The 13,823-nt window shown below is 46.6% G+C and overlaps 1 protein-coding gene across 1 annotated transcript in view; it reads right to left on the bottom strand.

The window, feature by feature from the left end:
* The window catches only part of LOC107108340 (transmembrane protease serine 11E-like), a 21,595-nt gene extending 9,032 nt beyond the window's left edge, over window positions 1-12,563 (bottom strand). Inside the window, exons 1-4 of the mRNA XM_015408766.1 lie at window positions 12,146-12,563; window positions 5,437-5,475; window positions 3,963-4,143; window positions 2,512-2,771 (exon numbers count right to left, since the gene is read on the bottom strand). Coding sequence (XP_015264252.1) covers window positions 2,512-2,771; window positions 3,963-4,143; window positions 5,437-5,475; window positions 12,146-12,563 — 898 coding nt within the window. The remainder of the gene's footprint in view (window positions 1-2,511; window positions 2,772-3,962; window positions 4,144-5,436; window positions 5,476-12,145) is intronic.
* Between the last annotated feature and the right edge of the window lie 1,260 nt (window positions 12,564-13,823).

Below are 13,823 nucleotides of genomic sequence, written 5' to 3'. Positions count from 1 at the left end.
GAAATGTAATTTTAAGAAAGAACCAGAGATACTACTTCTAGGTCTTAAGATGGAGGAAGTTAATGTAGAAAAAAAGACGCTGCTATGGTATTTAATTACTACGGCAAGAATGATTTATGCTCAATGTTGGAAACAGGAGAAAATACCGGATAAATGGGAATGGATACAAAAAGTTTTACATATGGCAGAAATGGATAAAATAACGAAAAAGTTGAACAATAAAGAAGATAAAGACTTTTTTGAAGAGTGGAAAGATTTTAAAGAATATTTAGAAAGAAATTGGGACATGGGGTCGCGAAGACTTGGACTCAACTGTGCGACTGAACAACAACATGGGAAATAGATATTTATCTGATTCATTTTAAATTGCTTTATTACTAACTAGGAAAAAGGCCCGTTGTGGAAATAAATGGTCTCTAGAAAGAGGCTCTGGGCGGGTGCCCCAGCCTTGGACACTCAGTGTCAATTTGCTGTGGCAACATCAGCAGGGTATGATGACACTGAGTCCACCATTTTCTCCAGAGGAACTGATCTCTGCTACCTAATGAACAGTTGTAATTTTGAGTGATCTCCAGCCCTCACCTGGAGATTGGCAATGATGGTTCCCCAGAAGGGAACGGTTGGTTTGGAGGATGGAGTCTATGGCTTTGTACTTGTCCGCGGTCCCACGCCTCCTGATTCTTTCCAGGCTCCATCCCTCACATCTCCAGGAATTTCCCACCTGGAGTTGGCAACCCTATCTCCTTCCCCGCCAATCAACATACTACCTTTATTTCCCCCTCACTCTTCAGCTTTCCACCCCCCACACACCTGCAGCCTCTCCTGTGCTCTGAAGCCTTGACTGTCACGTCACATTGGCTGTCATATGGGGGCCACCTCAGCAGCATATAAGGATACAGAGCCCACCATTTTTTCCAGGGGAACTGATCTCTGCCATCTGGAAAGCAGTTGTAATTCTGAGTGATCTCCAGCCCCCACCTGGAGATTGGACACATTTGTCAGCAAGCTGCCAAATGGTATTGTATGTTCCTGATCACACTCTGTGTATGTTTTATTTCATGATGTACTTGCTGTATGTCCCCCCCCCCGTTTCACTCATCGTCTTCAGCGGTCTGCTTCTATCCTCATGCGCATGCCTTGACGCTGCTTGCTTGCAAGAAGATGCCTCGCTATTTACTGTACCGTTATCTGCTTCAAGGTCACAGGTGTTAGAACGGAGTACTCTGTGCTTTTTTAATGAGGGGAAACTGTGAGAACTGCTTTGCAATGATAACAACCTAGCTGTTGCTTTATCAGGGAATTAGGCGCGTAAAACTGCTCTTTGGCTCGAGCGGGAATTATAATCATTGGCTGTCACCATTATGAATTTGCTTTATGCTTTCCAGCTCTGTGAATTAACATTATTTTGAACAGAGAATCTGTTCAGTGACTCATGGCCTCAATAAAGTTATCCTTTTCTATAAGCGTGACTCCGTTGATTTCGTGAGACCTGACATTTTACCTCAGAACAGCAAACTGTTTAGAATGTTAGAGGAAAAAGCCAATCAAGTCGCATATGCAAACAACCTCTGTGTTCCGAGGCAAAGGTCAATGAGGCTGCAAATGCAAATAACCTCTGTGTTCTGACTGGCTATGTGGGGGAGGAGAGGAACAGCAAACTGTTTACAATGTTGGAGGCGAGACTCAATTAATGCAGCCAGTGGATAGGGACAGATTCTGAGTGACACACCAGGGCGCCAACCAATTCCGGAGCGTATGGAATGTTCTAGAGAAGTGCCACCACCATTTGCTCTTATATATAAGGGAGATGTAGCTATATCTGATAACGTGTCACAATGATCCTAAAATGTTAAGATCTGTTTTCATAGGAAATCCCACTTGTCACTAAAACAGGATTCAACCCAGATTTTCCCAACAGCCCCTGCTTGGGTTGGTCTCAGGAGATCAGAGGAATCACAAAGTGGCACAAAGCAGGAGCCTCTTTTCTTCTAACCAAAGTGGATGCAAGACGATGCTGGGGAAAGAAGAACCGCATTCACTTCTCTCACAAGCCTCAGCAGTATCTGGATCCGTCCCCTAATATGGAAAACTTTCTACCAGGCGTATGCTAATGAAAGAATAAACTATGCAGGTGCTTGAAGGGGCCAAGAACAGATAAGACAGAAGTGTTTGCATACAACTTAGTTATATAAATTTTCAACGTAGACCTCTGAAACGTTTTTGTGCAAAAAAGAATCTGCTCTTTTCTGTCAGTCTTGTAATGGCAGCGGAAGGTGCCGTCAAGTCACAAGCCAGTGAATGGCGACCCCTCGTGGAGTTTTCAAGGCCAGAGACAAGCAGAGCTGGTTTGCCATTGGTCATCTCCCCTCGAAATACTAACCAGGGCTGACTCTGCTTAGCTTTGGGGGTTTGACTAGATCCAGCTAGTCTGATAGAACCATCAGGGCTCTATTGGTCTCATCACTGATAAAATATATAAAGTACTGTCATCTTCTAAATACAATGGCTTACCGTCATTACTAAGTGCTCCCCATCCTGTCACAACAGCATCGATCTTATATGGGAACACCTCCGTTGCATCGGGAAGGCAAACGTGGTGAACGGCCCTTGTGAACTCCACCCGTTGAGCCAGCTTCACAACAGCAATGTCGTGTTCATAGGCTGGATAACGGTACTTCTCATGAACAATAATGCTCTTCACGAACCGTACCATCAAAGGAGGGTTTAAATAGGTTCCAAAGCTGACAGTCCATTTTTGTGGCTCCCTTGCCCTGAAAAAGAAAGCACTTGAGTGAGGTTGTTGTCGGCTTGTGGTTTGAGTGCGAATGCTGTTAGTTGTATGGCATCTTCAGCTCTCATCCTGCCGCGTGACGACTATTGTTTCCTCCATTTTAGCTGCCACAAGTGCTGCTTGTGAAACAGAAAGGAGGCATGACAATTAAATAAACAATACAAATAATAACAACACATGGCAAATTATTAAAATATTGAAATTGCTCACAATTAACATATTACTGACTAATCTTGAGAGAAGCTCCCGATGAGCTACATAATTCCTTATGCGATCAAGGACGTATCCATTCCTCGCATCTGTGCAACTTACACCTCAGGGGTCCCTAAACTTCTGAGATTCCTGGAATTTACTATTCTGACACAGCATGTTGGGTGCAGCCACAACATTTCTCCTCCCTCCGGGCGCTAGAACCCACATGTGTGTGCGTGTGTGTGTGGGGAGAAGACATGGACGGATGTTATTTGCAACAGAGACCCAACAGGTGACAAGCCCTCCATCCCACTGATTATCTCCTGCAATAGTTTGTATGGTCCCCTTTCTGATGTTACAAGGCAACGATTGCTTTGGAAACCAGGGGTACTTCCTATTTTCTGACAGCCAATAGGGTGTAGCAGTTAGAATGTTGGACTAGGATCTGACAGAGCCAGGTTCGAATCCCCTTTCTGCCACAGAAGCTGGGTGGGTGACTTTGGGCCAGCCTCACCCACTTCACAGGGTTGTTGTGCAGATAAAATGGAGAAGCGTCATGTAAGCCGTTTTGGGTACCATTGGTGAGAACGGTGGGATATAAACAAAGAAAATGAATTTATGTTGGCAACGTAAGCTGCCGTCTTCATGAGGATCAGCAACACAGAAACAGGGTGCATTTCCACTGGTGGGCAAAAGACACAAGAACCAGGCGGGAATAGGTCCGCTACTCAAAACTAGCTTCTGTGACTGCCTTTGGCAAGAGAAGGAATCAGAAAACAATCACGTCCCTGGAATTTATACGTAATCTGGGTCTAAATGCTGATTTCTGCAGAGCACTCAGAACATTTGTTGCACAGAGGCCTCTTCCACGTTTTCCAAGGGATGGCACCAGAGAGTCTCACATGGTGAACGTCATACTTCAGCCAGTGCTCGGCAAGCTGGCCAGCACTTATCACAGAGGACCCATTTGGGAACTTACTCTTTGAAGCAGTGTGCTGCAGAGACCAGCCACGTGTTGCTGATCAAGGTGGCGCCGCAACGGTGGATGTTATTCCGCTGCAGACTTGCCTGCCACGGCCACCCCCCCGGCTCCAGACTGTTGACGCCGCCCGCTACTCTTGCCATCGACGTTGCCGATCGGTTGTGTCGCAGCCCGCAGACTGTTTGCATCCAGGGAGAAAAGGAGGTCGAGGTGTATTAAACATGCCTCTTAACATCTCCAGGAATGCACAGGAAATATAGCCTTGGATCATTTAGAAACAGAAGGGCTATGCACACTTTGCCCTTCGCTATAAAGCCAGAGGGAGTTTTGACACGAGCCCTTCATCCAGCTCCCAGCACAGTAACAAAACCTGGGAGTTCAGCAGTTTCCCATCTGCCTGAGTATGGCTAGCACTAAATTTTCTCTTCCCCTTCTAGCTTGACTCTGCTAGCTTAGCAACAGTTCCTCCTAGTCAAAAACCATCAAGAGAATCTCATCAGGTCCAAGCCAGAGTGATGTAGGGGTTCAAGGGTCGAAGAAGGATCCTGAAGGCCCAGGTCCGAATCCCCACCTGTGCCACGGAAGCTGGCTGGGTGACCTTGGGCCAGTCACACTCTCTCAGCCTCACCTACCTCACAGGGTTGTTGTGAGGATAAAGCAGAGGAGAGAAGAACAATGTAAGCTGCTTTGGGTCCCCACTGGGGAGAAACACGGGTTATAAATGAAGTAAATAAATAAAGCCATGATGAGTTATAACCTTATCCCGTGAAGAAATGATTCATGCAGATGGATGCTGGCACCTACTGTCCAGTTTTCCATGTTCACATTAGAATTATGAGGAAACTCAAGCATTGCGGGCTCCCAGGAAGCTCACTTACACTCACATGTATTGACCAGTAAGACCTGATCATTGTGAGAAGCCTGGAAAGTTCTTTAAGGAGATTCATGAAAATAGCCAACACTCTCAAACATGTGGTGGCTCAAGTGGTTAAGACGCAGAACTGCAGGCTGTGGAAGGTTGGTAGTTCAGCAGTTCGAGACTCGAGTGTGCTGCAAGACAGCTCCTGCCAACCTAGCAGTTCGAAAGCAAAACATTGCAAGTAGATAAATAGGCACCACGTTGGTGGGAAGGGAACAGCGTTCCGTGCGCCTCAGTGTTTAGTCATGCCGGCCACATGACCTTGGAAACGTCTTCGGACAGTGCTGGCTCTTCGGCTTTGAAACGGAGATGAGCACCGCAACCCTAGAGTCGGATTCGACTGGCTTTCGAGCAAGGGAGACCTTTACCTTTACCTTTACTCAAACATGGACTCAGGTGGGTGGCCGTGTTGGTCTGAAGCAACCGAACAAAGTTTGAGTCCACGGTCACCCTGATGACTAGCAGTGCGCTTGCACACGGAAGCCTATCCCCAGAACTTAAAGTTGCCCCTGGACTTTGTTCTACTCTCAATCATGAAACCTCTAAACTTACAGTCTCTGAAGATGCTTTCAGCTGTCTGCCTCTTCATATCTGGAAGAAAGAAATGTAACAAGTTAGACACCCACTGCAAGGGCTTTTCCCACCTCCAGAATTAGAGCTGATGCCCATGTTCACAGCTACCAGATCACAAACACAGGCAGCTCACATGGCACATCTCAGGCTGTAAACCCCGAGAAACCTTCTCTAGCCTGGATTGTAATCCATCCATCCATCCATCCATCCCACCCACCCACCCACCCAAGTAATACGTGGATATAGGGGATGCACAGCAAGCTAGTGGATGTGTTGTTCTTTAAGCATTTCCCTGCTGACAATTTCCACTGAAAGCAGGGCACCTGCAAGGGCTAACAGACAGTGGCTTCTCCTCAGGGAACCCCGCGGGGGCACTGTAGTTCTGCAAGTGAACCAGGGCTGCTTACTTGAAAACTCTCACCACCTTAGTCCCAAAATCCCTGGCAAATGATACAAGGGTAGTCAAAATGGTTGAAACTATTACATTTGTAAAATAGACATGGTTTACATCAGGTCCTTCTAAAGAGTTTTAATATTTACTGGTTTTATTGTAGTTCATTTGGGCATGCTAGCTATGAAATTAAAAGATGCCTGCTCCTTGGGAGGAAAGCTATGGCAAACCTAGATAGCATAATAAAAAGTAGAGACATCACCCTGCCAACAAAAGTCCGTATGGTCAAAGCAATGGTATTCCCAGTAGTAATGTCTGGGTGCGAGAGCTGGACCATAAGGAAGGCCGAGCACCAGAGAATAGATTCTTTTGAATTATGGTGCAGGAGAAGACTCTTGAGAGTCCCCTGGACTGCAAGAAGATCTAATCAGTCAATCCTAAAAGAAATAAACTCTGACTGTTTCCTGGAAGGCCAGATAATGAAGCTGAGGCTCAAATACTTTGGCCACCAAATGAGGAGCACTCACTGGAGAAGGTTCTGAGGCTGGGAAAGACTGAAGGTCAAAGAAGAAGGGGATGACAAAGGATGAGATGGTTAGACAGTTTCATCGATGCAACGAACATGAAATTAAGCAAATTCCAGAGCACGACGGAAGACAGGAGGGCCTGGCGTGATGTGGTCCATGGGGTTGCGAAGAGTCGGACTCAACTGTGCGACTGAACAACAACAACAACAACAACTTGAAGCAGCAGCAGGCTAATAATCTAAACAAACAATCAAATTAATATTACACGGATGAACCGAGACTATTAGAAGCGGGCCACATATCTGATTTAGGTTTGTATACATTGACTGGCATCAAATGTCCACAAGGGGAAGCTCTGTACCAAAGGATTGTACACAATCCTTAGAGGGAAACTCCTAATGTAATAAACACATACACACCCTTACAAAAGGATATGCCTGAATCTTTAACCATGTTACTGTCTAGAGGACTATTATAGCTTTTTTTCTTCAGTCTATTTTGAAAACTATCCTTTCCACCATTTCCATTTTGTTTTCCTCATGCACCTTTATGCCGCACCTCTTTGGATTGTTATTAATGACTTTTTAAACAGTTTGGCTCTCTCTTCTTTTTTCCTCTGTTTTTGTGATTTTTATTCTCGTAGACTCCTGCGTGTTTTATAGACTATTATAAACTACTGCCTAAATTAGGTCACTTTACAGCTATATGTTCCCCCTCTCCCCCCCCCCCCAATTACCCCAATTGTCCAGAAGCTGTGACTGGAATGCTCCTTTCCTCTTGCAGAGCTAGAGATGCCTGCCTCCGGGGGGGGTGGTGGTGCCTGGAGTTCTCCCAGAATTACAGTTGATCTCCAAACTTCAGGGATCAGTTCCCTTGGCAGCTTCAGAGCACAGACGCTGTGGCATTCCATAGATCCTAGGTAAAATGCCTCCTCAAACTCCCCCCTTAACAGGCACTGCCCTGAAATCTCCAGGAATTTCCCAGGCCAAAGATGGCAACCCTTCGCCAGTTCTAAGCAGCTGGCCACATGTTTTCAAGCTGTCACTTTCATCTATCTTAAACTGCTTCCCAGTTGCCAGTTCCATGTGTGTATACATTGACACGCACATAACCTTTCATCACTGCCAAAGCTTTTCACTGTTTCCAAAGTCCTGGTCCTACAAAAAGGCTTGGAGATTTTTTAAAAAAATTGGGGGGGGGGGGCTTGTTTCCTTCTTTAAAATAGTCATATTTTTCTACGTATCTGGGTAGTGCCCTAAGAAGGTTGAAACTACTACCTACTCTGTAGTAGGCTTGGTTTTCCTGCTGTCATGATCATATCAGGGCCTGGCCACCTTACTGTGAGGAGGAATGATAATTGTGTGTGTTGATGGAAAGATTCTTCTAATGAATCCTTTTGTTATCAGTCATCAACTGGTATAGTACAAGGCAGAGTAGACAAGAGGTGTTAAACTCATTTGTTACAAGGGCCAGATCTGAGATAAATGTCATATTGTTGGGCCAGGCCATGTGTGCCATAAAATGTAGCACAAGGTACCTGAGATATAAACTTTATAGAAGTGATTTCAGATGCTGGATGGTAATCAGATGCTGAATGGTAATAGTAGGGTGAATGACAATAGCAGGCTCGACTGGATTAGGTGTGATATGCAGAGGGATAGTAGGTGTGGAGATACCAGCACTGGTAATGAGACAGGAAATCTAGGTCTCAACTCCTTCCAGGAGAATTCAGTCCAGGAGGATGCAAAGAATAAATGGACATTAGAAACCCCAACATTCAGTTGCTGACCTAAGAGTAGCAGTGCTTTTACAAAGGAATTTCAAAGGGAGATTAGAAAGAGAGGCTACTGAATTGCAACTGATAATGAAGGTCAAGACAATGCAAACTCCCGGACTGAACTGAGACCTAGTTTTCCTGTCTCATTACCAATGTGCGCTATTATTATTTGGCATCTGAAATCACTCCACTCTCCAAGATGATGATGATGATGATTGTTGTTGTTGTTAGTTAATTGCCCTATCCCAGCTTACTGGGCTCTGGGAGATGTACATGGGGGCATAATGCCATAAAAACATATAACACATTAAAATTCTACAGATAATTTAATAAAACTAAAAACCCAAACAGAGTCCATGATGATGGCATCCTCAAAATCTCTACCCCAACTCTGGACCGATCCAAATGTTCTAATTCCTAATCAGGGTCTTTTTGAAAAAAAAATAAAATCCAGATAGGATCAGAGAAATCCAAACTTTTAAAAAAAAATCAGAATAAGCCAAAATAATTTCATCAATGTAAATTGTGCTTGTCTGAAGAATCCATCCATCCATCCACCCCCCCTCCCTCCCTCTGAAGAAGTGTGATTGCACACAAAAGCTTATACCTGGAATTAAACGTCGTTGGTCTTAAAGCTATCATGGGATTCCAACTTTGTTCTCTCTCTCCTCCCCCTCCCTTCCTCCCCAAAAGAAGAGAAGCAGCTCCGGAGAAGAAAGCAGAAGCTGGGAGGGGGGGGGGCTTGTCTTTTTATCTCTCCTGCACAAAACAGGAAACAGCTGCTGAGGGAGGTGTGTATGTATATGAGAGAGAGACATAGAGAGAGACTGGGGGTGGGAAAGAAAGCAAGAGGCAGGAAACAGCAAGCAGAGCCACTGAGGGAGCTGGGGGGAAAGCAAGCTACAGTGCAGCCACAGCAGCCTGGAAAAGGAAGCAAGAGAAGGAACTTGCTTGTGGGTGAGATCTGAGCCCTGCAGGGGCCATGGCCGGCCCACAGGCCATATGCTTGAAACCCCTGGAGTAGATAATATAATCTCACACCGGCTGGTTGTCTACATAATGTCATAGAGTTACATTCTTGTTCCATGATGGGTAATCCAGCTCCATTTTGTTTAAGTTTGATTTTCTCCTTATGTTTTTTGAGTGCATGTACTTCAGTAAAAGAAGGTATACAAGAGATATAGACAAGCAACAGACTAGTGTACTGGTTCTTGTAAATTTGAGTGCATATTCACAAGAAAACTTGCTCTTGGGAAGACTGCCAGTTGAAATGGCTCATTTATGGCATTTTGCGATAAAATTGATTCATGAATGTGTATACTGCTTGAAAATGCAGGCTAGCACTGTAGCTTCTAATCTAGTTGCTCAGCCATAGATGCACAAGTACATTTTAATGGGACAGACTTCCTTCTGATGTGTGTCCAATTACTGTAAGAGCAATTCATACCTGTTGCATCATACACTCAATAAAGCAGGGTTGCTAGGTGGTCTCCCACTATGACCAAAGAATGCTCACCAGCAACCCCACTGCTGCTTGGAGTGGCGGTCTGAGGATATTTTCAAAAATCATTGTCAGGCTATCAGTGTTCTCCAGGAATCACGGGAAACTATGGGTTTACCAGAGAGTTTCCAGTGATTTCTGGAGACTACTGATAGCCTGACAGTTATCTTTTAAAACCTTTGGGTTTACCATAGAGTTTCTAATGATTCCTGGAGAAGTGTGATAACAGTTCCAGGTTTTCCCTGGAACTGGTATCATGCCATTGCCAACAGTGCTCACCATATCCTGACTCCAGGCTGGACTCTTGCCAGTTGCCAGTCCATATCTGGCAACCCTATAAATGAAGTAAAGAAACCGATTGACAAGGCCAGATTGGCAGGGGTCATTTCGTAGAAAAAGAGGCGCAGGAGCTCATTAGCATAACTCATTAGCATAACTTATTTGCATATGCCACACCCCCTGACATCACCGGAAGTGTGTCAGAAGGCAACACCCACCGCTCAGGCTCCACTGGACTGTTTTGGATTGCTAGCTATTGGGGGGGACACACACACACGCAGATCTGTCCTTGTAGAGGAGGGTGAGCTTGTACCTGAATAAAACTTGGTCTTAAATGTGCCACTGGTCTGTTTTGGACCATGGAGCTGGGGGGGGGGAGCTCTGCAACTTACCTGGCTGCTTCTTGCTCTGACTGAGGGCTGCTGGAAGCAGGGGGTGGGACTTGTTGCATGTGCCCACCCCCTGGGCTCTTTACTGCCGGAGCTCCGCTCCTGTGCGCTCCTGCAGGAAATGAACCCTGCAGATTGGTACCCAGGGAGTCACCGACTGTAGGACAAACCCAAGAGACAAAGCAACAGACTATCCCTTGTCTCCTCCAGCTCCCAGCTAAAAAGTCTTCAGCATATCATCAATTATCTACAGCTCATCCTGGATAACAAAAAATATTTCTCTCACACAGGCATTGGATAGTAGGCCTTCCTTGCTTACAGGAACCCCCTAAAAAGCTTCTGACAGGGTTCCCCATGATGTACTGGTGGGTAAACTGAAGGACTGTGGGCTGGACTCTAGGATAGTTAAGTGGACAGGGAACTGGTTGGAGAACCACACTCAGAGAGTAGTTGTCGATGGCATTTCATCTGCATGGAGGGAGGTGTCCAGTGGGGTGCCTGGACAGGGCTCGGTTCTGGGCCCGGTACTTTTCAATATTTTTATAAATGATCTGGATGAGGGTGTGGGCGGGCTACTCATTAAATTTGCAGATGACACTAAATTGGGAGCAGCAGCAAACACACCACAAGACAGAGACAGAATTCAACAAGAACTGAACACACTGGAAAAGTGGGTGGATGTGAACAAGATGCAATTTAACAAGGATAAGTGCCAAGTTCTACATCTGGGTAACAAAAATGAGGAACACGCATAATGGATGGGGGATACACTTCTGAGTAGCAGTGTGTGTGAACAAGATCTTGGGCTAAGGGTGGATCAAATGTTAAATATAAACAGTGTGATGTGGCAACAAAAAAGGCTAATGCAATCTTGGGGTGTATCAACAGAGGCATAACAAGATGACTAAGTCCCGCTATACACTGCATTGGTCAGGGCACACCTGGAATATTGTGTGCAATTCTGGAGGCCTCACTTCAAAAACATTTCCCAAGTGATGATCCGTCAGGTAAAGCTCACTATGATGATTCAGCTTAGCCAGCAAGCCTAGTAGATGTATTTTCCCATGAGGTGATTCAGCTAGCAAGCAAGCCGAGCGCCAAAGAATAGATTCTTTTGAACTATGGTGCTGGAGAAGACCATGATCAAAGAAGAAGGGGACAGAAAAGGATGAGAAGGTTAGATAGTGTTGTCGATGCAAGGAACATGAAATTAAGCAAACTCCGGAGCATGACAGGAGGCAGGAGGGCCTGGCGGGATGTGGTCCATGGGGTCACCAAGAGTTGGACTCGACTGTGCAACTGAATAACAAAACCCAACAGGAACCAGGCCCTGCACCAAACTTAGGGCTTTTTCTGAATTCTTATCTTACTCACTGTTAGGCTGCTGTTTCTTTGGGGGAGCCCCCCATTCTACACCCTGTAATGGTTAATGGGACATCAAACAGCTTTATTTCCAGCTTATCTACAGGGAGATATCCTGGAAATAAAGCTATTTGATATCAAATTGACCACTAGAGGGGGGGAAACACATGTGGAATGAGATGGGGGGGACAAAGAAATGGGAACTTAAGAGTGGTCCAATCTGCATTGGTCTTTCCTGCCACTTTGCCTTCAATTTCACATCGTCTCACAAATTCCTGTCTACATTTCATGCCTCTGTTGCCTTCCTATTGTATTGACTCAGCATTGGCTGTCTGCATCATTTTATTGCCGTGTAGTGGCAACTCCGAGGTCACTACGAAGCCAGAGAGGTCCTGCTCTTAAGAAGGCAGATCAAGAGGGGCTGGTAAAATACGGCCACCTCGCACCACACAGTCCCTTTACCAGAAGGGGAAAAACTCCTGAATGCACGCAAAGTGCCCCCTTGCCGAAGTTTGCTTCCTTCGAAGTTGTTTGTGGCAGGTGAGAGCCGCATGGTCTGCTTGGCTCCTCCCCCTTGAGCCCTGGTTTCACCCTCCGCTACGCCGAGCGAGAAACGGATTTTCCCAAGTCGATCGCTAGCACCGGACACGGGAAGGGGATCTTCACCCAGCAGCTGCACGTACACCCCCCCCGGCTGCTGCAACATGCATGAGACCACCCCACCCGGCGGGCTGCCTGTCTCTGGGCGAGCCTGCGGGAGGAAGGCGGGGAGCCGCGGGGGAGGCAGGGAGCGGCAGCTGCCTTGGCGCAACACAAAGACGTGTGGGAAGCCAGCCAGGTGCTCTTGGCGCGGCTCCTCCTCACGCCCGGGCCCGGGCATGGCCAGCCGGCTCCGGTGGCTGCATGGGCTTTTGGCGGGGGGGCGGGTCCTGTTTGGCACCCCTAAGGGCCAGCGCGCTCTAGGCGAATGCCTAGTTCGCCTAGTGGGTGAGCCAGCCTGGTCGAGGCGCTGTGAGCAAAAAGCAGACAACTGGAGCTGAATGCTCCCCCCCCCATCTTTTCTAAGGAGATACACAAATCGTCAAAAAGGGAAACAAGTTAGCTGAAAATCCAGTTGTCTGCATTTAAAAGCAGCCAGGGAACTTTTTTTTGCAATCATATGTGGGGGGGGGGGGGTGGGAAGCACACCCACCCCTGAAAGCAGCCAGGGAATTTTTTTTTGCAATCATATGGGGGGGGGGGGGGTTGGAAGCACACCCACCCCTGAACCATTTGTTATTTCCTGGGCGGCAGAACTCCAGAACACCCTGCCTGGCAACTGCTGGGTGTTTTGTGTTTTTTTTACCCAGCTCATTCCATCTTTCCTGCCTCCCCCTCTGCCAGGTCACCCCCTTTTACTTTCGGGGGGGGGGTCGCAGGTGCCGTTTCCTCCCCACAGTGCAGCGTAGCGCAGTGCAGCGCAGCGCCCTTCCGGCACCCCCGGGAGGCCGCTCCTCCCCACTCTCTCTCGCGCTCTCCCTAAACAACTTGCGTCCCGATGCAGACAGAGGAGAGCTTTATACTGATCCAAATGGGAAGCCGGCACCACAGCAGCACGGAACAGCTTCACATAGCAAATGCAGATTGGGCCTAAAATGAGAATGTGGAAAAGCCCCAGATGCTAACTCTGTTCCTATCCCAAGCCAGGCAACAATAATGTGTGCGCTAGTAAGCTTTACCCTCAGGGGCCCGTTTCCCTGCTCACCCTCTAACACCATCCTTCAGCAAAGGAGCTTCTCAACCACCGTAGGCTTTAAATGAACTTAGAAAAATTGATATTATATGGTCACCAATTAAAGATATTGTGATATTGTGAGTTGTCACAGTATTTTAGTTTTACAGAGATGGCTGTAGCTCTTATGACTTCGCTGTTTACGATTTTCTCTCTGTGCCCATCTGTGTGTATAATATAATCTACCAATTCAGGATACAATTATGTGTTCATGAAGAGGGTCCACAAATCTCAAGGCACAATAAATCTGGGAGTCAGTTTCTGACCTACCACCCAGGAAAATGTCGCAAAATTAACAATAGGAAAATTGCAAACCTCTTGAGTGGCTGTTGCAGCTTTTCAGCTAAGGCAAGCAGATCTGGGGATCAG

This window comes from Gekko japonicus, unplaced genomic scaffold (genome assembly GCF_001447785.1).
Source record: "Gekko japonicus isolate JY-2015 unplaced genomic scaffold, Gekko_japonicus_V1.1 scaffold2889, whole genome shotgun sequence".
In the NCBI taxonomy this organism is placed as follows: Eukaryota; Metazoa; Chordata; class Lepidosauria; order Squamata; family Gekkonidae; genus Gekko; species Gekko japonicus.
Note: the sequence above shows the minus strand (reverse complement) of the source record. Positions and strands in the feature narration are given on the sequence as shown.